The 24,059-nt window shown below is 42.7% G+C and overlaps 1 protein-coding gene across 2 annotated transcripts in view; it reads right to left on the bottom strand.

Annotated features, from left to right (window-relative positions):
* Positions 1-8,582: 8,582 nt before the first annotated feature.
* The window catches only part of ELMO1 (engulfment and cell motility 1), a 310,028-nt gene continuing 294,551 nt past the window's right edge, over positions 8,583-24,059 (bottom strand). For both annotated transcript variants that reach the window (XM_080338933.1, XM_080338932.1), the window contains 3 exons: positions 22,262-22,344; positions 16,675-16,752; positions 8,583-10,047 (listed from right to left, as the gene is read on the bottom strand). In XM_080338933.1, coding sequence (XP_080195059.1) covers positions 9,847-10,047; positions 16,675-16,752; positions 22,262-22,344 — 362 coding nt within the window. In that variant the 3' untranslated portion in view covers positions 8,583-9,846. The remainder of the gene's footprint in view (positions 10,048-16,674; positions 16,753-22,261; positions 22,345-24,059) is intronic.

Below are 24,059 nucleotides of genomic sequence, written 5' to 3'. Positions count from 1 at the left end.
ACATCCTTCAACAATTTCATGGCCCTCCTCTGGACACTCTCCAGTAGCTTAATATCCTATATAAATATCAGATAGCGCAAAGCTACTCATACCACCTCCTCTGGAGCATCCCTCCAGGAAGACACAGTGCTAAATCACCCATCAGTGCCTCTGCTCGGGGGGATCAGTTTTATAAGGCCCTGCAGTGCTGTGACACCAATATGCTGCTCAGTCCCTGCAAAACTCAGCATCAAGAGTCTATCAAGCTTCATCAAAATGGGAGAAGAAAGTGATGCCCCTGCTACACCTCCTGTCTGCTTGACAGGCTTGCTTCTCTTTGAACAAACCTCTGGGAAACTACCCTGTGGAAAGCACTAGAAAATTGCAGGCAGCATTTCCCTGTTGGTGAAGGCTTTCCTGGCACAGCAGGTGCTTTGATGCCCATCTTGGGATAGATGGGACACCTCACATGGCCATGGAGCGCGAGTGAGTGCTCAGGTCCAGGCTGACCATAGCGTCACTGCTGACTGTGTTTATTTGCTCCACATTAACAAATATATTAAATCCACAACACTTACCTTTTTTTTTCCAGCCAGGGTGATCTGAATGAATACTTGCCTGTCACTAGACTGACCAGCTTGATTCAGGAACCTGTCTTCAGAAGCCCATTGATGAGAAGCCTCCTGAACTTGAGGAATTTAAAAGTGACTCAGGTTTGATGAAAACCAAATCAAACAATTAAGGGAATTGCTGCTGGATGTCCTTTTTCTTTTTCCCCAAGACCAGAGTTTTGATTCATGGCTGTGGCCGGTCCTTCATATGCAGCAAAAGCTGGGGGCTTGGACTGCTTTTTTCATCCAATCATCTTGTCATAAATATATTTGGGTGAAAATACTGCAATTTATTCCGTGTGAATTACTGTTGACGGACTTGTTGTGTGTACCTTTTTACTGCAAGTAAGCTACATGGGCAGACAAGATGGTCTTCCTCAGGTGATGCAGGTTTGGTGATGAAGGTTCTGAGACAAAATTTCTGATCTGGGGGAGGGTATCCACACTGCTGCAATGTGGCTTCTTTTCTTGGGGGTAAAACAATAAATAAAGCGATACAGTTTCTAATAGAAAATGAAAAATGAAAAAAAAAAACCCCACATTTTATTTCAGCTATAACTTTCTATGGCACTTTAAATCTTAGAACTAAAAACAAGCCCTGAAACACTAATACTTTACAGAAGGAGAATTGTGACACATGGCATCCCAAAAGCCATCTGAGCAGCAAGTTTCGGCCATTTTATCATCTCAGTTTCCCTTCCCAAATCAATGACTCAGCTAAATCCACAGATTTTCTGTGTGTTACTTTTCCTTCAGTGGCATTTTCTGATGGGAGATTGTTCCACTGCCCCTTTCCTGGCCTGTTCATCATATCAGTGCTCCTCTCCCCGCACTGTTTCTTGCAGCAGATTCAAGGTGACGAAAATGCAGTGATGGATCACACCCTTGCCAAGAGGGCACTTCCACTGGGCACAATAGCTGTAGCTAAAAATAAAAATCTAAAATAATGCCTCAGAAAGGCTGCTTTGTCTTGTGCATTACTTTTTTCTGGTTACCCACTGTCCTGCACACACAGCTCAGAAATTTGTTGCTGTCCCCTGCCCTTAGGCGCTATCCTCACTCCATCTTTGTGCCTGAGCATGGCTGTAGGTGTAAGATATTTTTGACAGTGAGGCTGGCTGCTCATTCACGTTGCCCCAACCCTCTCTTCATGTGTCCCTCCCACCCAGTGCAGCCCCACTAACCTGCCAGTTTCCATCAGGATGTTCCCAGCTTTGATTTTTTCCATTCCCTCTCATCACGATGCTGCCCACTGGAGCATCTGACATGGCTCAGGTGTAAACGTGCTAGTTACAGTCTGGTTTTCTGGGGAAATGCATCCCAGGCACTTGTACCCTGTGTGTGTGTGTGTGTGTGCATCCACCTGCGAGCTTCAGATTCAATGAGAAGTTAGAGGCTCCAAAATGGTAAGCTTTTATAGATGTTAGGATGATCAGTGTGGAGAACTTGGAAAAGGTCCTCATTGAAGGAAAAGCTTGGGCTTAAAACAACCTCATCAGATGCTGCAGAAGCCATCCACAAGCCAGCCCATTTTAATGCCTCAACCTCTGTTTACAATGGACCTCAAATTGTACTGGAAATGAGGAACTAAGCACATGAAATGGATGTTTACATGAAAACTGGCTTGGCTGTCTTGCACTTGGTCTATTTGTGATTGGTGAAACGGAGGATGGGTGTAAGGCAGGGGTGTCAAACTCATTTACACCAGGGGCCACATCAGCCTCACAGCTGCCTTCATGCCGAACGTAATTTTAGGATTCGGCCTGTGGGCCTTGTGTTTGCCACTCAGTTATGTGCATTGTACTCCTTTATCATCAACACTGTCTCATAACACAAAAGACACACTGTTTTTTCTCCTTGAAACACAAACGCATTCGCTTTCCCATCTATCATTAAATTGCCTTCCTTCTGCATCGGTCTTTCTCTTACTGGACATTTTGGGATTCAAATTTTTCCAACAAAGATGTTATGGTGCGCCACCTAAGTAAAAGACCAAGATGTCCTTTAGGACCAGGTTAAATAATAGTCAGGCCTTCTCACACAGGCTCACCTTTCCTTCAACCCCCCTTCCCCATAAGCAGCAATCACGCTTTCTCCATCAATTCTCCCCCTCCCTCTAACCCAGTAACATTCTGCTTATTCCCCCATTGCCAAATCTTTGGACAGCAACATCATCCTTAATGCCATTCCCTGGCATGAACATTCTCATTCTTCCATGGTGAAATAAGAAGAATGTTCCTTTGGGGACAGACAAGCCTACTGATAATTCTCCTTTTATGAACCCCCATGAGGAGCAGCCTCCTTATTCCACCATCCCCATCCCAGGTACTTCTTGTCTTTCAGTGCCCCAAGGCAGTTATCAGTGTCCCCCATCAGTCTCACCTATTACTCTTCTAACACAGGCTCACCACTCTCCTGTAGCTACAGTCACAGCTCCCACTGTCCTCCTGCTCCTGCAGCATAACTCGCACATCACACTCACTGCACACTGACTAGTGTGGTGGCAGGAGCCTGGGGACAAGGAGCTCGGTGCTACTGGCGAGTAAATGCCAGGCCGGATAAAACGAGGGGGGCAGGATCTGGCCTAGGTTTGTTTGACACCTGTGGTGTAAGGTATCACTACACCCACCCTGGGATGGGGACAGAAAGGGGGAACCCAGCACTTTGAGAAAGGTAAAAGACTGACAGAGGGTATCGTGAGTCAAGCAATATGTGCAAAGGGACCAGTGCGGGTGAAAAAAAGCCAAAATAATCCTACTGGCACTCTTTAAATGTCATAGTCCTGGCAGAGAAACCTTTCACATGATTCCCCGCTTGCATCTCCAGGCTTTTCAAGTGCACCAGGCTTATGCTGCCTGGGGAGGAAAGGGGGGAACTGTGCTGGGAAAACCTTGTGGATGAGCCATTTTCCTCTGGGAAAGATGCAAGCAGTCAGCAGCTTTGCGCGACATATCGTGCTCATAGCGTCAGTGTCCTCATTTTAAGCATTTATGGAAAACTTTTTTTTCGAAGCCTGGCAGATTCCACATTACTTTTCCTGATTTCTTCAAAAACTATAATACCCCTACACAACAAATTCCCTGCTAATTGGCAGGGAATGAAGTCCCGGAGGCTCAGCCTCCCACCTGTGCGTGGCAAAGATCTCCAGGGTGTCTTTGCCCCCTGGGGAAGGTGAGTGGGAAGGGGATATTAAATCTGCGGCATTTCAAGAGAAACTGAGAGGATATAGACGCACCTCCTAAAAAAAATTGCTGCCTCTTATTAAACAAAAGACAACCAGCCTCCCTCCCCCTCACGACAACCCAGAGGAGTCCCAAAACATAATCACTTTAGGCTGAACACCATGTTGCCTACAAGATTAAAATTAGACTCACGAGGTTTCATCAAGGGAGAGTTTAACTGCAGTGCTCAATCAGGCTGCAAAATCCTCTAATGACAATTGAAATGAAGTCCTTCAAGACACATCCTTAAGTGTCACATGAAAGAAAGTCTGCCCTTGGCCGCATCCTTGGCAAAATTATATCAGGTGTCTCTTTTCCCTTTCACCCTCTATATGTACTGCTTGTCTTGTGTCCATACCCTGAGCTGAAACTCAAGGCTAGGATCCTGCTTTGAACAGGCAGCACTGGGTCCCCCAGCTTTGTGCCTGTCCCATAAGTCACATCTTACACTAAATGGTCTATAAACATGAGGCAAACAGGATGAGAGAGGCTTTGGGTAAGCCTCCCAACATGAGGAGGCTAGTCTGGCTCTTCCAAGATCGTACACATCCACAACAACTACTGTTCTCCACATAGCACCTCTATGAGGTGGCTACAGTAAAACTGAGAAATTCTCTGTTGAAAAAACAAATCAGTTTAGAAAACTCTTCTGCTTCCAACAGCAACCTCTCCACTTGGAGAAGGATGGCAAATCAAATGGTTCCTTTGTCCTACTCATGTCTCTGCAAGCTAAGCATCATCAGACCAACTCTGCTCTTCAGAGACCTTCAAGGCCTCCCAGCTAGAAGGGAAAATAAAATGTAAGTACATGTTATGAAACGAGTTTGAAACTACCTCCAGTTCTTTCTAACCTTGCTCTCATGAGGCTGCTACAGGACAGCACTCCCTGAATCAGCACTTTGAAATCACCTTGGTATAAAAGTTCACTGTTCTTCCAACATCCATTTTATACCTCATCCAGCCCTAACAAACTTGTGCTTTTGATACCACTCTCCTCGCAAGTTTCAGCCTGATTTCATGCAGAAAGCATTCCCCTTTCAAGCCTTTTACCTTTGTGCAATTCCTAAAGATACATGAAGCAGATGGAGTGACACTGAATAATCAGACCTCCTGAAGTAATCAGTGGTACCCAATCCAATTACACATCAGACAGAAAAGTCATTACTTGCATCGCCTCCAAGCATGTAGCAAAACCTCAGTAACAAGTAAAATTGACTTTCTGCTCACACAGGCCCTGATCCAGCCAGGTCTACAAGCACCCACCCAAATTTAGGTCTGTTTATCAAAATGAAATGAAACCTCTTTTGCTGCATGGGGACAGATGTAAGTGCTTTGTTAATCAGACAACTTGTGTAATCCAGGTGGATGCTTAATATTCAAATATAATTATAATCTAGGGAGGGAGGGAGCACTGATCGAGCCTCATCGTGATTTAGCAAGCTCTGGGGAAGGCAATGACAGCTCAATCAGCTATCAGTGACAAAAACTCTGTCCTACAAAAGTCTTCCAGAGTTTGCAGGGATTTTGCTCTCAGCAGCATGCAGAGGTTGTGGGAAATCCTTTCCACTTACAGCTCCTTGATGCTGCTGTAAGGGGAAGGGCTTTCTTATGTCAGATGCTTAGTATTCCAGGCTTGTTTCTGACAGCTAAGATATCCCGAGGTCAGTAAGGGCTAGATTTAAGGCCTAGATTTTTTTTTTTTTTTTAATTCTCAAGAAGAATGAAACAAGAAGGGGGTAAAAATCTCACATTGATCTTATTATGCTCCTTAGATGAATGACTTTCACATGATAGTGAAGCTACTGGCATTTACTTGTCAGTGCAGCAGCAGCACCAAGAAGAAAGGCGGGGATATGGCAGGACAAGAGTGTCCTCCTACTCCCAACACCTTCCATGGCTGGTTATTGCTCAGGATTAACAGCTGGCACCACTGCAGAGTTGGATGCATCTGAGCTACCTCTCATCATTGCAGTCCAATGCAATGACAAACAACCAAAAAGCAGACCAGTGTTCAGGGGCATTTCGTGCCCATGACCCTCTCTCCGTGTCTCACTCTGACAAGAAGAGGTTTTGTTTCTCCTTCCTTTTCATCCTTCCCTCTTTTAAGAGATGTTCAGTGGCCAGAGCCTGTGTGATCACAGTCGGGGCTGCTGCAGGCACACAGGGATCCCTTGTGGCTCAGCCAGAGAAGACAAGGATTTGTTCCAGACAGTGGATCCCACCAGATTTCCAGAAAAGCCTTCACATTCCTACACACTTGTGCCATGCCTGCGTTACCAGGGACTACTAATGGGAAACAAGTGTCGGTAACAAGGACCTTGGGCAAGCAAAATGCAATCCTGGGTAGGGCTTGAAGACATGAGAGGAGGATTTCGCAAATAAATTAATCAGGATCTTGCATGGTCATTTTGCAACCCAGAAGACAGTCATCACCCACCTGCCTCTTTGCAAACAAATGTTATTTTTCCCTGCAAGTTGTACGAGTTCTCCATACTGGAAAAAGGAATTGCTTCTGAAAAGCAGTAATGACAGCCCAGAGTGCAAACTCTTTCTCTGACATATAGCTTGCTTTTGTGCTGGATTACTTGGCAGTGCTGTTCTTCTCCTTGTCCTTACAAGCAGGGCAAGCAGTTGACTTAAGAAGGTACATATTTTTCATGATTCAAGTTTTCTGGTAAAAGAATATATACACTTTCAAAAGCAAAAAGTCATTTCAAAAACAGGAGCTAAAATTAGACTGATTATTTTTTTTAATTCCCTCTCCCCTTTATGGCTTTTACAAGCAATTACCCACTTAATGTTTTGAAATTATACAAGAAACTTCAATAACAATTTTTTTTCCTGCTGCAGCTTCTTGAACATGAAGCCTTAAAAGCTTTTCCGGAACACACAACAGCATGAGCAAATGAATTTGCCATTTTCATTCTCATTTTTTTTAAATGAATGGGAAGCAGCAGGGTACTTGTTCATCATTAAACTTTTTTTTTTTTAATTTCATAATGGTGAATCCAGCCTGTATGACAGCTCTAGAAACTGAAGGCAGGATTCTTGTTTGCACCATGACCCTTCACGTTGCTGTGGGAGTGCTTTTAAAATAGCTGCATAGGCTATTACACCAACGCATCTCTCCAGCCTCTTCTTTCTCATGGCAGGGTGGGACATGTGGGGTGGGGGGGGTGGAGAAAAATTTAGCATGCCTGCTCATGTGACCATCCCACACAATGCAAAACCCACAGTAAAAGCTGCGCCACATGAGGAGATGGGGCTTCTGTAAGGCAGGGCTGCGAGGGGTGTAAGGAGGAGGCAGCTGCCAGCATTTCATGCTCAGGAGCCCCACGCTGCCCGTGTGGTGTCGATGTGCCTCGGTGTAATGCCAACGGGCAGGAGGTGTTGGTAAAAACAGAGGGCTGGGTTGCCAGCTCTTCCCCCACCACTTCCCCGAGGGGCTCTTGGTGTGCAATTTAGGGCACTCACCTTAGCGGGGGAGGCAAGTCTAACCTTTCCTTCCTGCTCAAGTTGTCCCCTGGAAGAGGGTTTTTGTTTGCTCCTTTCTGATTGTCACGCAGACGCCTACTTGCTAAGATCACTGCTCCGGATTGCCTCTGAGCCAGCAGCATTTGGCTCTTATCACTGGGGAGTGAAAGGTGTTTCTTTTGACAACAACCAATACCCATCTGAAGCTTGCGTTCTGCAGTCTGTAAATAAAAGCAAAGGTTATGCACAGCCAAGCCATCCAGCTGGGTCAGGAAGATTAATAAAACAACTCAGATTCTCAGTTCTGCTCCGAGTCTTGTCTTTCACACAGACAAGAGGCAGAATCAGTGCCTTGTAAAGAAACATGTTCCTAACTCCCTCCTCCACCCCCAGGACCCCTCTAAAATCCCCTGCGGCAGTCAGTGCCTTTGCTCCCACTCCTTCCTGGACACCTGACAACCTGTGCTATAGTCTGATAAGGCTCTCTGGAGAATAAAACATCTCGAACTCCTGCACCTCACGTTGCATATCCCTGTTCTCATTTAGACTGAATCTTCTCTCAGGCCACAGTCCACTGTAAACTCCAGTGTTTAACTCAAGAGTCTCCTTTTATCCTTACTGTACCACGCATTACTACCCAAACCAACTTACATCTCCTTTTGAGACCAAGGCATTCATGGAATATTGCACACACCGCTTCAGGAAGGCACTTTCCTTGGGACCCTCATGCTTGAATTCACACATACTCCTCATCCTTTGGTTGCACCTGCAGGACATTGTTTCTCTCCTTACCTGATGTGAGGTCATTCAGGACGTTTGCCCTAGAGACAGCTGGATGGAGTAAAGGTCACCTCAGCTGAGGTCTTCTGCATCTGTCTAAACAGGAACCACCCTCTAGGTTTCTCACTAGCACAATCTCTGATACAACCCCTCCAAAGTCGTCTTCAGCTGGGTCTGAGTAGGAGAGGAACTCGCACAAATAAACATCTGACTTCAGCTTGTGCAGTAGGAGGGAAAGGGCTGGCAGGTTGCTCTAGATCTAGACCCAGCACTTTTGGAGTAAGAGATATAGAACTTAGCGAAATACCTAGAAGAACATGAGGAGAGAGGAAATCTAGCCAGACACACTCTCAATGGAGGAGGTGGAACACGAGAATAGAACAGGAACACAGTTGCTCCAGAAAACATGGTAAAGGCAGCAGCCTTAAATTGACCATGATCACATCAGTATGCTGTGATTTTAGATTTCACATACAGTCCTTCTCAAAGGAAGACTCATGGATCCATGATCTCTGGATGCATCTCATCCTTGTAACCACAAACAAACAAATAAGTATATTAAATTAGATGCAGATAAGAAAGGGTACACCTTTCCCTCTCCTCTTTGTACCAAACGTCAGAATTGCTAGGAAACATAAAGAATAAAAGACAAATTCAGAAGAAAAATCAAGTTCCAAGAATCATCACAACTCAGATTTTTATTCAACAGTGAAGTTGAAGGGAAATATTTTTTCCCTTCAGGGCAAATGTTCCAAATGGAAATTAAGTAAAAATATTGTCCCCCAAAAGTACTCACAATGAAATTAGTTTTCATTAAATATATTTGTTTGGCAAAATAAAATAAAAATATTAGGACCCGTACAAAAAAAAAATCCCTTGCAAATTCATAACACTGTAGCAATGACAACAATGTAAACCTGGATGTTTGGCAGTTGTAATTAATTCGTGGGAGTTACTGTTGAACTTTGGACTGAGAAAGTAAAAATCACTTTGAATAGCAACAAGCCAATTTTAGAGGCAACCGAGGCTTAGGGAATGCTATAGGGACGTGACACACCAGTGGCTTCATACACAGTTTGTGCGAGTGATCTGCTAGTGTGAGGCTACTTAAGAGCTGAGAGAAGAAGAAGTTAAAAGCTGTTGCAGCGTATGGTACAGCAAAAATCTGCAGACTTTCTGTTCTGGGAGCCGATCAGTTGGGTGAAGGCTGGTGGCAAGAGCTGAGATGGGTTGGAAGAATAATGACAGTGACGAATGGCGCAAGCACTGGGAAGCAGTTAACGATTTTCATCATGGCATTGGATTCAGTTGTGAGCAGACTCTTGGGGAAATCTTCTGCTTACAGTAGCTGCTTCTGCTCCCTACCTCCCTCTTCCTTCCAGTTAAAGCCTCTGCCCTGCCGAGTGGGTTTCACAGGCATGCAGTTTGGTAACATCGTCCTTTACTTAAGGATGTCTATTCCAGTATTAAAAATGTAAAAAAAAGTCCTCGGGAGGGTGCTTCTTAGTGGCAGTCTTTGCCTTAAGCAAGGCCAACGGCCTGCAATTACAAGTTAATTAAAGCAATGTGGATTTGGATGAGCAATGGGGAAGATGGGAATGGGGAAGGAAGGGATGCAGAGAACAGGGAGGAACGCAAATGTTTCTACACCCCTCCCCAAAGCCAAAATCCAAGGTGCACAAGTGGGTTTCTTTTTTCCTCACACTCTTCCTTTTTTTTTTTTTTTTAATATCTCTCCAGTTATAATATTTCCAGTTTCAAAGCAAGTTTCAGTGGCAGCCTCAGTTACAGTCATAAACAAAGTCATAGTTGCTGGGCTCCTTTGGAATAGGTGGTGGAGCATCTGGGATCTGTATGTTTTCCAAGTCAAGGAGGCGTAGCTTTATCTCCATGCTGAGCAGCGTGTCTAAGTCATTCCGCGTTAGGTCACTCAACATATCCTTCCCAAGGAGGGCGTTCAGCCCATCGGTCCATACACAGTACTACACAGGGAAAAGAGAAAAACTGTCATTAATAGACTTTCCGTACACAAACTGCTTGTCTGCCCTGGTCCTCCACAGCTACTGCTCCCGCGGGGACTTGTGAAGAGACCTAAAATGAGGTTGATTCATTTTATTAGCTCGTATCATGAAGAAGGCGTGTTCCACTGAATGGCTCAGAAAATGGACAAAATGATTTGCTAAAAATGGGATGAAATGACAACATGTAATTGTTTGATAGTTAGGTATCTCCTCCAGGCTTCTTGTTGAATATTCTTTAATAGTTATGGGAGAAAGGACATTACCTAACTTAGGACAATGAACCTCTCGAGGTACCTCCTTCACCCCTCTCTTTCTCTTTCCCCAATACTTACAGAAAGACCCCGATTATCTCACACCAAACTTTTAATTCCAAGACAGCCAAGTTAGGTAAACTAGATCCAACCCAAAACCCTTCTTGACTCCTTGTGTAACTACCTAGTTTTATCGTGGTATCAATTGACTTACACAAAGATAGGTTCTCAAATATCTATGCCTCCTTTACCACTATTTTACACAAAATAACATATTGTGAAAACTATAGAGTCAACCAATGCTGTGTCTTTCATGAAAATAAAATGCCAAGCTACCTGGTGTAATAATAAGTGCAACAAATGCTGAACTGGCTTCTAAAACCCTTTCCTTACTGTTAGCTTTTTCCTAATAGGAGATGCCATCTTTCCCAAGAGCTGACAGCTTGAGATGAACATGGGCTGAATAACCATTTAAAATAAGTAAAAAAACCAAGGGAGACTGGTAATCTAGAGTCAACTTCTATCAATTAAGTCACTTCCATTTATTACTACAAGCCATTTATTCAACTGTGAACAGAAGTACTCAAATGCTATCATCTCAAAAATAGATTTCAATGATGAACTCGTGTTCTAGTTTGCAGGAGAAAAATCAAATCAGCTGTATCTTCATTTTTATCTTACAAATACTTCTGCTGGTTTTTGTGCCAAAAAAATGGATTTTAAATTTAGCTGACCATTTGCTATGTGATACCACCAAGTTTAAAGATAGCCGTGGCTGACTTCATGCTACAGCAGAAATGAAGATTATTTTTAAGAGAGAGAAAACCCCCTCTTGGGATGTCTTGATCCAGAAAAAGGGCATATTTTTAAAATAGGATGGTTAACCCACTTCAACACCCAAAGTGAAATGTGACTCATTTAAGACAGTAACAGAACAGTAGCGGAGCTAGGATTTCACCCAGGGTGTTGGTAAGCCAAGCCGCAGCTTTCATACAAGTTTAGCTGTATAGAAGAGACTTTAGGGTTCAGGTTGCCCTGCTAACAAGCACTAAATAAACAACTTAGCCTGCCTATTGTAGGCTCTCAAAGTGTCTCACTGAAGGATTTTAAAGTGTGCAAGTTTTGTGGAGTGTCCATGGAATATCAGCGAAAGAAAAAAGCTATCCTAGAAATGTAATTATTTTTGAACAACCTGTAATTTTTTATGATCGACTTGAAAGCTTTCATTGGAAAGATTTCCCAGAATTCACTTTGAGAAAAAGGAACAGAAAAGGAAAGTGCTCTGCTCAGGTTACAAAAGCACTGAGCATCCATTCAACAGATGCAGCCCCTGACATAAATCGTCCATCACTGCTCAGTGAGTATGGCCAGCGCTTTCTCTGGGGAGGAATCTCAGTGAGCCAGAAAGCAGAATTGCACTTCTCTTCCAGATATAACCCATCCAAGGCCCACAGAAACCAAATTCTGGCCACGATTCTGATGAGTGCAATGGCCTGGAAAAGGGGCTTCCTCTCTAATCTCCACATTGGCAAGTGCATCTAATTAAACTCCTGTACATTTTGAGCAGAGAGAAATCCTAATGAGATGGTGGAAAAACAGAGGCATTAATTCAGAAGCTTTTTTCTTTCTAATATGCAAAACAGACTAATAGCCACTGAAAAATTAATTTACTACAGATTCATTTTCATAAAACTCCAATGAAACCTAATTATAGCCTCCCTCATCAGTTTCTCTGTCAAAAATCAAGGATAAGATTAATCTACCTTTTTGCTATGTAGCTGAAACCACCTATTATTATTTAAATGAAAAACAAATACGATGGAGTGATCTCACAGTGCTGAATGCTCTGGCTGGCATGAAGCTCCAACAGATGGTTAAAGGTATCGCCAAACTTAAGTGTGTAAAAATGAGGTCCAAATCTCAATGATATTAGTTCAGTAATGAGATTTTTATTAAAGAAACACCTTGGGAGTCAAGTCAGTGGAACCAGACAACCAGAAAAGTTATGCAGGCTTCATCCACCTGGATGCAGCCTCGAGCATCCTGGTCTGAGTGCATCACTGACCTGCTTTGAGCAGGAGGTCAGACTGGGAACGCCTCCAATCTCCCTTACAACCTGAATCATTCTATCATCCTCATTCAATTTTTGGTTTTAGGACACGCTCAATTACCACATTCAGATATCACTCTACAATCACGAGGACTGTAGAAGTGCTTGAAAAAACCTGTAAGTCTGACCTGAAATTGTCACGTACTAACATCATTCCTGATGCTTCACACAAAGCTTTCTAAATCTTGAGATGTCACCCAACACATCTCGCAAGCTGACAATGCTGCTAAACTAGCACTTCTATTGACATGCGCCTGAGTTATTTTGATGAAGAGTCATGGGCTTCACAGAATCACCTAGTTCCAACACTGCTGCCATGGGCAGGGAAACCTTCACCAGACCTGGTTGCTCAAAGTACCATCCAGCCTGGCCATGAACACTTCCAGGGATGGGGCATCCACAGCTTCTCTGGACAACCTGTGCCTCACCACCCTCATGGTGAAGATTTTTTTCCTTATGTCTACTCTAAATCCACCCTCTTTCATTTTAAAGCCACTACCCCTTGTCCTGTCACTATACAACCCTGTGGAAAGTCTCTCTCCAGCTTTTTTTGTATGTCCCCTTTAGGTACTGGAAAGCTTCTATAAGGTGTCCCTGGAGCCTTCTCTTCTCCAGGCTGAAAAACCCTAACTCTCTCAGCCTGTCTTCATAGAGGAGGTGCTCCAGCACTCTGATCACCTTTGTGGTCCTCCTCTGAGGTCTCATAAGAGGGGAGTAGAGGGAAAAAATCACCTCCCTTGACCTGCTGGTCACACTTCTTTTGATGCAGCCCAGGATACAGTTGGTTTTCTGGGCTGCAAGTGTACATAGCTGTGTCATACTGAGCTCCTCATCAACCAACACTCCAAGCCCTTCTCCTCAGGGCTGCTCTCAATCCATTCTCCACCCAGCCTGTATTTGTGCTTGGAATTGCCCTGATCCATGTGTGGAACCTTGCACTTGGGCTTTTTGAACTTCACGAGGTTTGTGCGGGCCCACCTCTCCAGCCCATCAAGATCCCTCTGGATGTCATCCCTTTCCTCTGGGAGGTGTTGACTGCACAACACAGCTTGGTGTCACCATGGACTTGTGCAATCTCAGGTTATTTAGATGGTCTCGAAACTGATCTTCTCCTACAGTGAGTGGTTCTCCATTCTCCCAGTGCCTTGCCTTTGCCTTCTGCGACTTGGGTGGTGTGGCGAGAGCACTTGCCAGTGAAGACTGAGGGCAAAAAGCTGTCAAGTACCTCAGCCTTCTCCATATCCCAGGTAACCAGGTATCCCATTTCTTTCCAGAGATGCCCACATTTTCCATAGTTTCCTTTTTACCATAGATGTACCCATAGAAGCTTTTCTTATTGCCCTTGAGATCTCTCGGTAGAATTAATTCTGTCAGGGCTTTAGCTTTCCTAACCTGATCCCTGGCTGCTTGGACAATTTCTCTATGTTCCTCCCAGGCTACCTGTCCTTGCTTCCACCCTCTATAGGTTTCCTTTCTGTGTTTGAGTTTGTCCAGTAGCTCCTTGCTCATCAATGCAGGTCTCGTGGTGTTTTTGTTTGACTTCTTCTCTGTTGGGATGCATTACTCCTGAGCTTGACAGAGATGATCCTTGAATATCAACCATCTTTCTTGGGTTCGTCTTCTCTCTGGGGCTTTATCTCATGGTAGTCTACCAAGCAGATCCCTGAAGAGGTCAAGGTCTTCTCTCCTGAAGTCCAGGGCAGTGAGCTTGCTGGGTGCCTTCCTCTCTGCCCTAAGAATCCTAAACTCCACCATTTTATGGTCACTGCAGCCAAGGCTGCCCTTGAGCTTCACATTCCCTACCAGCACCTCCTTGTTGGTGAGAACAAGGTCCAGCATAGCACCTCTCTTCGTTGGCTCTTCTATCATTTGGAGAAGGAAATAATCATCAATGCATTTGAGGAAACTCCTGGATTGCTTATGCCCTGCTGCGTTGTCCCTCCAACAGATATAGGGGTGGTCCCAAAGGCCATCTTTTGTAGGAGTGAGGGGGTGGTGGCCATTACCCCCAGTCCTGCCCAGGCCCCATCAGCCACTCTGGTGAGAGCTGCTGGCTTCTAGTGGGTCTGGTTGCTCCCCTGGGGTTTCCCCAGCTCAGGAAATCCCCCCTGTACACCACAATCCCTCTCTCTGCTGCTGAACTTGCCTGTATTGTAGCTGATTGCCTCGACTTAACATGCTGCTTGCCTTTCCTTGTGGGTGCTTCCTCTGAACATTTACACTTTTTGCTTTAATTAAAACTCACTGTTCTGTAGGCCATAGAAAAGTACAGAGGGAGTGAGATGCCCTTTTGAAAACATACACTTGGGAACTGTCAAGTAGCAACAGAGATTGCTGCCTCTGGCCATGTTTTTGAACATATTAATTTTGGCTCAAAGAAGCCATACAAGATGAAGAAAAGAAATAAAGACAGTAGGTGTGTTAACTCAATCATGAGCAATTTGCTTAGCGCATCTCACAACGCTACTGCCCATCAGTGGGGTGCAGTAGCAGTTTTTGAACATTTAGACCAGGGTTGTCAAACTCATTTTCACCAAGGGCCACATCAGCCTCACGGTTGCTTTCAAAGGGCCAAATGTAATTTTAGGACTGTATAAATGTAAAAGTAGTTGCACTTATACAGTCCTAAAATTACATTCGGCCCTTTGAAGGCAACTGCAAGGCTGATGTGGCCTCAGTGAAAATGAGTTTGATATCCCCTGATTTAGACCATTAAAACACACATGTTGCTATAGGCTATATTTGAGATACTATTGGCTGAAAAAATTGCTGATTTTCATGGCTATTTGCTCTTATGAGCTCTAACAGTCTAGAATTCAGTTTCTGTAGAATTTATATCAGAAAGCATCTGACATATTTTCAATTCAGAGGAGGAAGACAATCATGCTTTGCTTAGACCTACAGCTCTAATGGCACATTATGGCTGGGAAGCTATTGCTACTTAGATCAAAACTGACCGGCAAGTCTTTCTCTGCAAATAATGTACTTGAAAATGACACTCAACTATTAATCCCCAGGAAAACACAAATGAGGATAATCTTATTTCCGCTCCTAAAATTAACATTTATTTGAAGGTTATAATCCAGAATTGCAAATGTTGGAGCTGTGTAAGTAAATACACTTCACTTGTAAAGCAATTTCATGCACTTTAATACACTACAGTATAATGCAGTTTAATGCAATCTTCTGTGTTTCATCACCTTAATGCAGTGCCCTGAACTCGGACCAGATGTCATACCACTAAATAAGAAGTGTGCAAATGGAACACAAACTCTTGTTGCTTTAGAAATAAGAAAGAAAAACTTCTTTCTTTCTTTCTTTCTTTTTTTTTTTTTTTTTTTTAAATATAGTGCATTCTGCTAAATCTTTACTTGGAAGTTCTTTGAGAGAAACACAACCAGTGCTTCCACATAATTAGGTAAATTAGTTCCACCAACTTGCAAAAGGCAATAATGTTGTTTGCTTCCTTGTGCTTTCAAGAGCAGGGAAGGGGCTGTCACTTTGCCTTACTATTGGTATTTACATATTGTCTTTATACAAGTGAGACCCATTGCAAAATGCTATCCTGTGGAAATACAATTAAGAGGACCTTCTATAATCACCTGTCATTAATGGTCTTAACCAATGTGAAACTAAGAATAATGGGATATGCCATTCTGGAGAACACAAACCTTTGGTTAAAACTAAGACCCAACAATGGCATAACCTCCCCTGATTTTGCTGGCATCGTCAAGATGAGCAGAGAACGGCAGTGATTCTTTAAAAGTTTGGCTGTATAAATCATCAGTGTTGAACCAAACGTCACTTAAATGAACACACAGCAGAATTCTTCAGTATTTACAGTAGAGCAGACCAAGAGAAATCCTTATTACACGAGGAAATGGTGAGCAAGATCTGTGGTCTGCCCAAGCTCTCCTCTTTCTCTTACTTTTGGCTCATATTTCAGTAGGGCTTCGAAATACTGATCTTTAATTTGGACCCTATGTGCTCTATGATGTACAAATACAAAACATTTTCCTTCTGTGGCTCGGGATACGCATGAAAATTGCAGGTTTTGCTCCCATACTAATCCCTCTGCTTTCAGTTTGTTGTGAGACATGACACAGATTAAAGTGGACCGGTACTTTGTGTCAAGATGATCACATTTATATTCTTATAAAGCTGTCTGCTGCCAGAAAGGAACTAAGAAGGCTTCAAAGAAATTTCTGTACTCTGAACTTGACTTACCTCATGCTTGTCTGGAGCAATGAAATTCAACTGGCCACTTGAGTCATACAGTATAGAGAAAGCAAGCTCTAGCACCTCCTGGAACAATACAAACAAACACATATTAATGCTGCATGAGACAGGCATTCAGACATTCAGGTCTGTCTTTCTTTCCTACCACTTATACCCCAAAACAAGTGGAAAAACAGGTTATGGTACTCTCCTACCTGGCCGAAACTGCAGCAGTACCAAACTACTGCAATGGACCAGCACAGCAAGAACCCCTCCACAGATGCTTCAGTCAAAACAAACTCACACCCCTCAGTGCTGACTGTACCTCACTTGGTCACAGATTACTGTAGCATTTGAGTTTAAAATTGAGCTAGGCAATGGTGAGGACTAGAATCAATATCATGCATAATACTACAATTGCAACAAACGCTTCATGAAGTTCTACAGTTTTTTCAATTTGGATAGAAAAATTCTGCAAGGTTTGATTCCCTGTGTCAAAAATCTTGCCAGGACAGTTAATCTCCTGGTATATACTTATGCTCTTTTCACTGCTGGAAATCTATTAAATTATTCATTCTTAAGAGATTTCTGTCATTTTGTTTCTACTTAAACTAGTATCAGCAGCCTCTGTCAAACTGAACTATATGGGTTACTTAAAGACCCAAACGAATCCCAGGAAAGGAAAAAATTACCATCTTTTGTCCCCCTCAGCACTGAAGCTGGAATTTCAAAGGTGCCAAAGTGAATTCATCAAGCACTAACCTTCCCTAGAAGTCACCCAGACTGGGTTGCTCTGAGGAAACCCAACCAATTTGAATAAATGATGAACTTCCACTGGCCAGCAGTGAGCAAGTAAAGATGTTGTGTTATCGTGGTTACCGCACGCATCACTATAAGTGCCGGTACAAGGATTTCACAACCCACAAGCTGGCTGGTATGGATATAATAATACTGTGGAAAAAGACTTGGCTACAGAGGAGAGTGCTGACTCCTAACTACGATCTGCATCGTGTGTCATGTTCTTTTTGCCTCTTGGCTTCCTAAGCCCCATAATACTGATCGCCTTTGCTGACTCTCAGCTGACAGCTGTCCCTATGCTGCCAGAGGCCACAAAAGCATGGTTTTGTAAATTTGCCATGCTAAGTTTTAAAATGGAAGAACTGACTGTGAGGACTGCAGCACATACATGGCTCTAGATTTCTAGTCCTGATCTCCTGGGTGGAAACAAACATAGGTCTTTGGATTTCAGTAGGGGTTATTTGATTTTTGCACTTGTGTGACTGACAGCAAAGTCCGAATCATGAAACTTGCAATCCTTGGGGATAATCTTGGTTGATCAGAGACCAGACTTCTCATGGGAAATACTCTTGGTTTCCTTGAGTTTCATTATCAGGTCCAACTTGTTCTATTGTCAGGCCACAGGAGACAAGTCTGTCTTAAATCCTCATGGAAGGTGCAGATACTAATAGTGGTGCACTCAGCAAACAAACAGCTCATGGCTGATGTATCCTTTTTGTGTTTTAGGCAAGTCTCTCAGTCACACCATATTAAGAGTGATGTCCCCCATTACACAAACAAATTTACCTCTGCCCACACAAACATGGCATTATTGCCTCATAGAGTTTTCTACTGACTGAACATGCCAAGTCATGCAACTGAGGCGGTGAAAATGAAATGTATCACTGAAAAAAATGGCTTGTACTGCTCTACTATGATGTTCTTGAATTTCATAAAGGTCAATAACAATCCCACAGGCCTGGTCCCTGTACATTTGTACTTTGGGAAATTCCAAGGGATTCAAGTTTTTTTTTTCATCTCAAAGAAAGGAAAAGGAGAGAAAAAACAGAAAAACCCTGCCCAGGGAGCCATGGGTTGGGTCATTCCCAGGCAGGCAGAGAATGAGAAAGGGCTACATCTAGGGTACTAAGCTTCCCTTTATGGAGGAAAGTCAGAGTTTGGTAGCCCTGGCTCCAGTTCAGCTACTTTGCTGGATGCTCTGGAGACTAAAGATCCAGGAATTAGAGCTGTCAGGTTCCAGCATCTCTGCCACCTCACGCACATCAAACTGTCAAAGAAAACGGAAACCTAAGGAGCTGGAGTTGCCAACTGGTCTTCCATACTGACAGTGGTCTCAGTGGTTGAACTGACTGACTTATCAGGCACCCCCACCTGGTTTTGTTACATTCCCTTCCAATGACAGGTGATTGTGAGGAATTGGCAATTCCTAAAGGAAAACTGGTCAGTCTCTATCAGCCATCTGTGGTCATCTCCTCCCTTTTCTGTCCTACTTCTCAACATCTCTCAGTCATTTTCCACTCTAGCCTTTTCCACCACTTTCTCTTTCTCTCTGGTCTTTTTTTTTGTCTCCCATTCCTTCCAACCTGCTCCTTCCCTTTATGTTTTGCTTTCCTACTCCCTCACCTCAGTCTCCTGAACTCACTCCCTTGACACTCCTAACTCTTCCACCCTGCGCATGTCAGATCTTTGCCCTTCCCTAGGTGCTTGTCAAAGGTAACAGTACTAGGACCCAGTACTACTGTACTGGACGTGCCCCTCTTTTCAGCTTCACTGGAAACAGGGGACAAGAGACTCTGCACCTGCTGGCTGGGCACTTACCACTCCTTGGCTCCAACTCTGAGGAAAGCTGTTGTAGGTGGTATGAGGAGAAGCTTGTTCTCCCACATTCAGAGCTTCTCTTTCCTCCAAGTCTCCACTCGTCCCTCACATGGGCCAGAGACAAGCTAATTTTGATGAAGTGGCATTTTAGGTGCCTACAGTTGGGTGATCCCATGCAGCTGTAATCACCTTGCTACTCTCTGCCTACTCTGTCATCAACAGCCTTCAAACACCTGTGTTTCTGCTGAAAGCTGAGACCACAGTCATTTTAATTTTGTTTGCCAGAGCCAGAAGATCCATTCCCCAGAGAACTATCTATATGCGCAAGGGCAGGGAACTTGTTCAACCAACATGAAATAAAAGCTGCATTCAACAGGGAAGTGAGCAGAACCATTTCTGCTGATTAAAAAGGCACCAAGCCTGAAGACTGCATGGGCAAATAAAGGGTGATAGGAGGACATTTAGAAATACACAATAATGTTTTTCGCAAATTCTTCTCTTGTGCTTTGTTTTGAAGGCTGCAAAACGGAACATATCTCGCTTCCTTCAAATTCATTAATATTTCTTGAGAGTCAGAAATGAGGACTGTAAAATTAAACCTAATTTAAAAGCACAAGCAAGATGAACAACAATGGATGCAGGTCTAGTCCTATCAAGCTGTTCCAGCTTCATATGCATGCAAATTCCAATTCAGTTTAACTCTTAATTTATTTCTAAATTGTCCCACTGGAAGAATAATTTGCCCTGTGCCAGCAAATGAAGAGATGCTGAAGCCTTTGTTATAGACATTCTACCAGTGCCAGCTATGTCCATAGTAGAGGCATTCTGCCATTCAATTTTTTTTTTTTTTTGCCAATGAATAAACATTAAGGTGGTTGTTATGTACAAAGACAGCACAAGATGTAAAGGCCTCTTTACAAAATAGATCATCGATTGTAAAATTTCAGGAAGTGAAAAGTTTCATACACCAAAGTCACCCAAATCGCATTCTGTGTCTGGCATGTTTTAGTTTTTAGTTTTTGTTTTGCTTTGTTTTTATTTTCACTTCATTGCCTACATTAACTTGGTACTCTGCAAAGAATGGTATGTTATTCCTGTGATGTCAGCTAAGCAGCTGCAATGTTGTGCATGACAGTTTGATTTGGATGACAATAAATTTCAGTAATTCAGTGATTCACAGGGGAAGAAACAGGGTGTTAATTTAAAAAAAAAAAAAAGAAAAAAAAAAGAAAAAAAAAAAAAAGAGAAAAAATATCAAAAACCCTGCACCACACCAAAATTGTAAATACATCACAATTATTATTGCTTGGGTCACAGATGGAACGTTCCAGCCATGGATGCAGATCTTCACATTCTCAGCCAGAAATTTTATGCCAGTCCAAAGTAATTTTACGTGATGAAATGGGTCAATGCTGACAGCTGAGGACAAACTGATCTGCAGCATTGCTATTTAGCATTAAATACTATCTAGACATTACTGCTCCATAAAGATGACGTATTTCCATCACTGCCACCCACTGCTTTCCATCTTCCTATCTTTCCTTTTTGTGTGGACATATGAGTGCTGAGATGAGGAAGCACTAAAAATACTTCATACGCATCATATAAATGCCTGAGTCAAATGCTGTTGATGGTTCAGCTGCAACATAACGTAGGAGTTGTATGCAATCTATTGTATGCATGTGTGTCTTAGTGCCCTGATTCAGAAAATCAACAAGGGAAAGTACTCCTGAGAGTTTTTTTTCCCTCTCTTGGCTTGACTTTTTCATTTCCAACCATGCAAAGCCAATTCTGAAAGGAGATGACAGTACCCTGAGAGACCTAGAGCAACGTGTCTGTATGGGAAACAAATGCAAAGCATACTCAAGTAGCTTTCTGTATCTATGTCTAGTTAAGGAAAGAAAAGTTGCAGTTATGATGCTGCAACCGTTGTGTGATGTAGTTTTGACAGTGTCTTTTAATTTTTTATGGTTTCCATCAGAACTGTCTTTTCCAGTATTTATTTGAACACTAAAGGCATGCATTTTATTTTTAAAGTATTGAAGCAGGCACTCGTAACTGCACTATTTTCTCCATCAAAATCTCTTTCTTGTTGGACCCAAAATTTCTCATTTTCAGGTAACTAGAAATTCTGAATCAAATCCTCTGATCTGGTTCCCAGAGTCTCACAAATCGTTGTAAGGTCAGACAGTGTGACCTGATAGAAAAACTTATGAACATACCTCATACAATATGGTGTGAAGACCTTCACCACTAAAGATGTCAGACTTCACAAGTAACTAAATTTCTTCTTGCTGTGGTGGCAATTCTTGCTAACAAAAACTCTGCAAGACTCTGGCACTGTACAATTTGAGTCCTGCTGTCAGTTTACAGTTCTTGATCTGAAACTCCGAAAGGTAGCATAAATTTAATTTAAGCTGACCATTGTCTCCTATACATTTTTTTCTCAAATGCACTGCTGAACACATCCTTATACACCTCATTAATTATCCTGCATTTACCTTGCAACCTTTTGTTGGCAGTTGTTGTTCTACCTGGCTGGACCTGAAGGTATCATCAGCTGGACATTAATTGCAATTTTGGCATGTGTCAGTGTACACTGAACATCAGAGAATACAGCTGAACAAACTAATTAATTATCAGAGACAATACAGGAATAGGTACTAACAGTCATTGCTAGTATGCTCTGTAGCAGCAGTCAAAACTGCTTTGCTTTAGAGGTAGAAGACATCACTACTAAAGACTATCCGAATGTGTTCTGGGCATATCACAACGTGAATCTGCCATGAAATCTGAGTAAAGGAGGGAAGGCTGTCCCAATAATTCAACTCAAAATGGTCTGAGGTGAAAACAAAGTGTGTGTGCATACACTGAAAGGTGGCAGGCTGGAATGAAAAATACCTGTATTACTTCAGAAAAGGTCGATTGACAAGCTTTGTATTCTGCAGGGTGCGTGTTCACAGCCATTTGAGAACCATACCTTGTTTTGTTTAAGAGCTCCTTTCTCCTTCATGTGAGGGCAGTCTTTCCCAGTCACAACAGCTTTTATATCTGCCACAGGCACTGCATTAAAAAGAAACAAAAGCAGAAACCAGAAAATGAGTTATTGTCAAGGTGTGTAAAAGCTACAGAATCTAAAAAGAGGCAAGACTAATGTGTTAAAATTGCCACCTCCTTTGCCATTTCCAGCCTGTTTTAAGAAAACAACTAAAATAGGAACCAGTGAGTCTTGACAAAATTTCAGGCATCTGGATAAAAGTCTGGGTATGCTTTTTCTTGCTTGTTGAGACTAGTTTGGGTAAGAGTGTTTCACATAGATGGGTATGTGTGTCTGGACAATTTTTATGTGTACTCACATATCTAGTAAACATATACTATTTGCTGCCTTAATGTAATATGCCTGGCCTGTTGTTGCCCTTCCCTAGGGATCCAGGTAAAGTCCCTGCTGGAGACAGGATGCTGGACAAGCTGGACCCTACCTTACCTGATACTGTTGTCCTTCTGCTAATGCCTATATGAATATTTCAAATAGTTTTTTATTTCACTCCCATCAGCAGTTTAGCTGCTTTCGGGTACTAACAGGAACACGGACTACTAAGGCTTATAATGACCCATTCCTTTTGCTTTAAAATGTGAAATAATCAAAAGTCATTGGCAAAACAAAAAGCTAAAAACAGTGGAAGCTGCTGCCACTCAGACTCACTCACAGAGTGAGGTCACTAAACCATGAAGATAAATTTCTCTGAGATTCAAATGGAAGTCAATTTTCCAACGGTAATTACATTATGGAGAATCTATATGCTCCACAATACAATATGGTCAGTGAGTAACAGTTTCTACAATCTATAAATAATACATTATCCTTGTGGCTACAGAAAAGCTTCAAGAGATATAGAGCAGAATCATAATATGAAAATCTGTTACTGCCCAGTTCTTTACAACTCTAATGGAAAATACTGGAGAAGAGAAAAACATTTTCTCTTCTACTGGGTACAGCAACACTACTTACTTTACTATAGATTACCTCAGCACTATGGTCAAATGGATAAGATGGGATATAATAGATATTTTTAAAGGACTTTATTTGCATAGAAAACTAAAAGAAACAGAAGTTATTTGGCCCTTCACTACTCAATCTCTTCTGCCTTTAGTCTCAGCATTTCATGCCATGGCCCTGCTGACTTCTTGCCTCTGACACTACTCTACTTTTTGGTCAAGAAGAGATATTATTTGTGAGAGGAAAGAGCAAGCTAGGACAAACTGGGAAGTAAAGGAGATATTTGACTGCAACTGTGGTAGAAAGGTTTTCTTCACAAGAAGACGTTTCTGCCATTTGCGCAGACACCCAGAAAAGCAATTTCTCTTTTTGCATAAGGCAGGGTTTTCCCAAGTTAGATCTCTCAGCCAAGAAGGCTTTTCTCCAGGTTTCATATGATTGATCTCTGTGATCAGGAATGCAGTTACTATGGGAGATCACAGACTGATGTGACATCCAGATCTTTATTTATCTGGAACTTGGCTTATTCCTTGCTTTGGAAAAACAGAATCAAAGACTTCAGATGGTATCAGAAGCTGACTACAAGATGCTGGAGGGTGTGAGCACAGATGTGATGTGCTCACAACAGATAAAGCCCTGGGAAAGAGGGCAGCTGTTTTCTGTCCCAGCTGGAGTCTGCACAGCTTGTTAGCTCTGTCAGACTGAAGAGAGGGGTGACATTCACAGAAGTGAAAAGGTTAAAATTCCCCCCTTCATTTATTTTTGGCGATAGTCTCTAGTT

This window comes from Nesoenas mayeri (assembly GCF_963082525.1).
Source record: "Nesoenas mayeri genome assembly, chromosome: 2".
NCBI classification, from domain to species: domain Eukaryota; kingdom Metazoa; phylum Chordata; class Aves; order Columbiformes; family Columbidae; genus Nesoenas; species Nesoenas mayeri.
The sequence above is the reverse complement of the archived record's forward strand: the minus strand, read 5'-3'. Positions and strand labels throughout refer to the sequence as shown.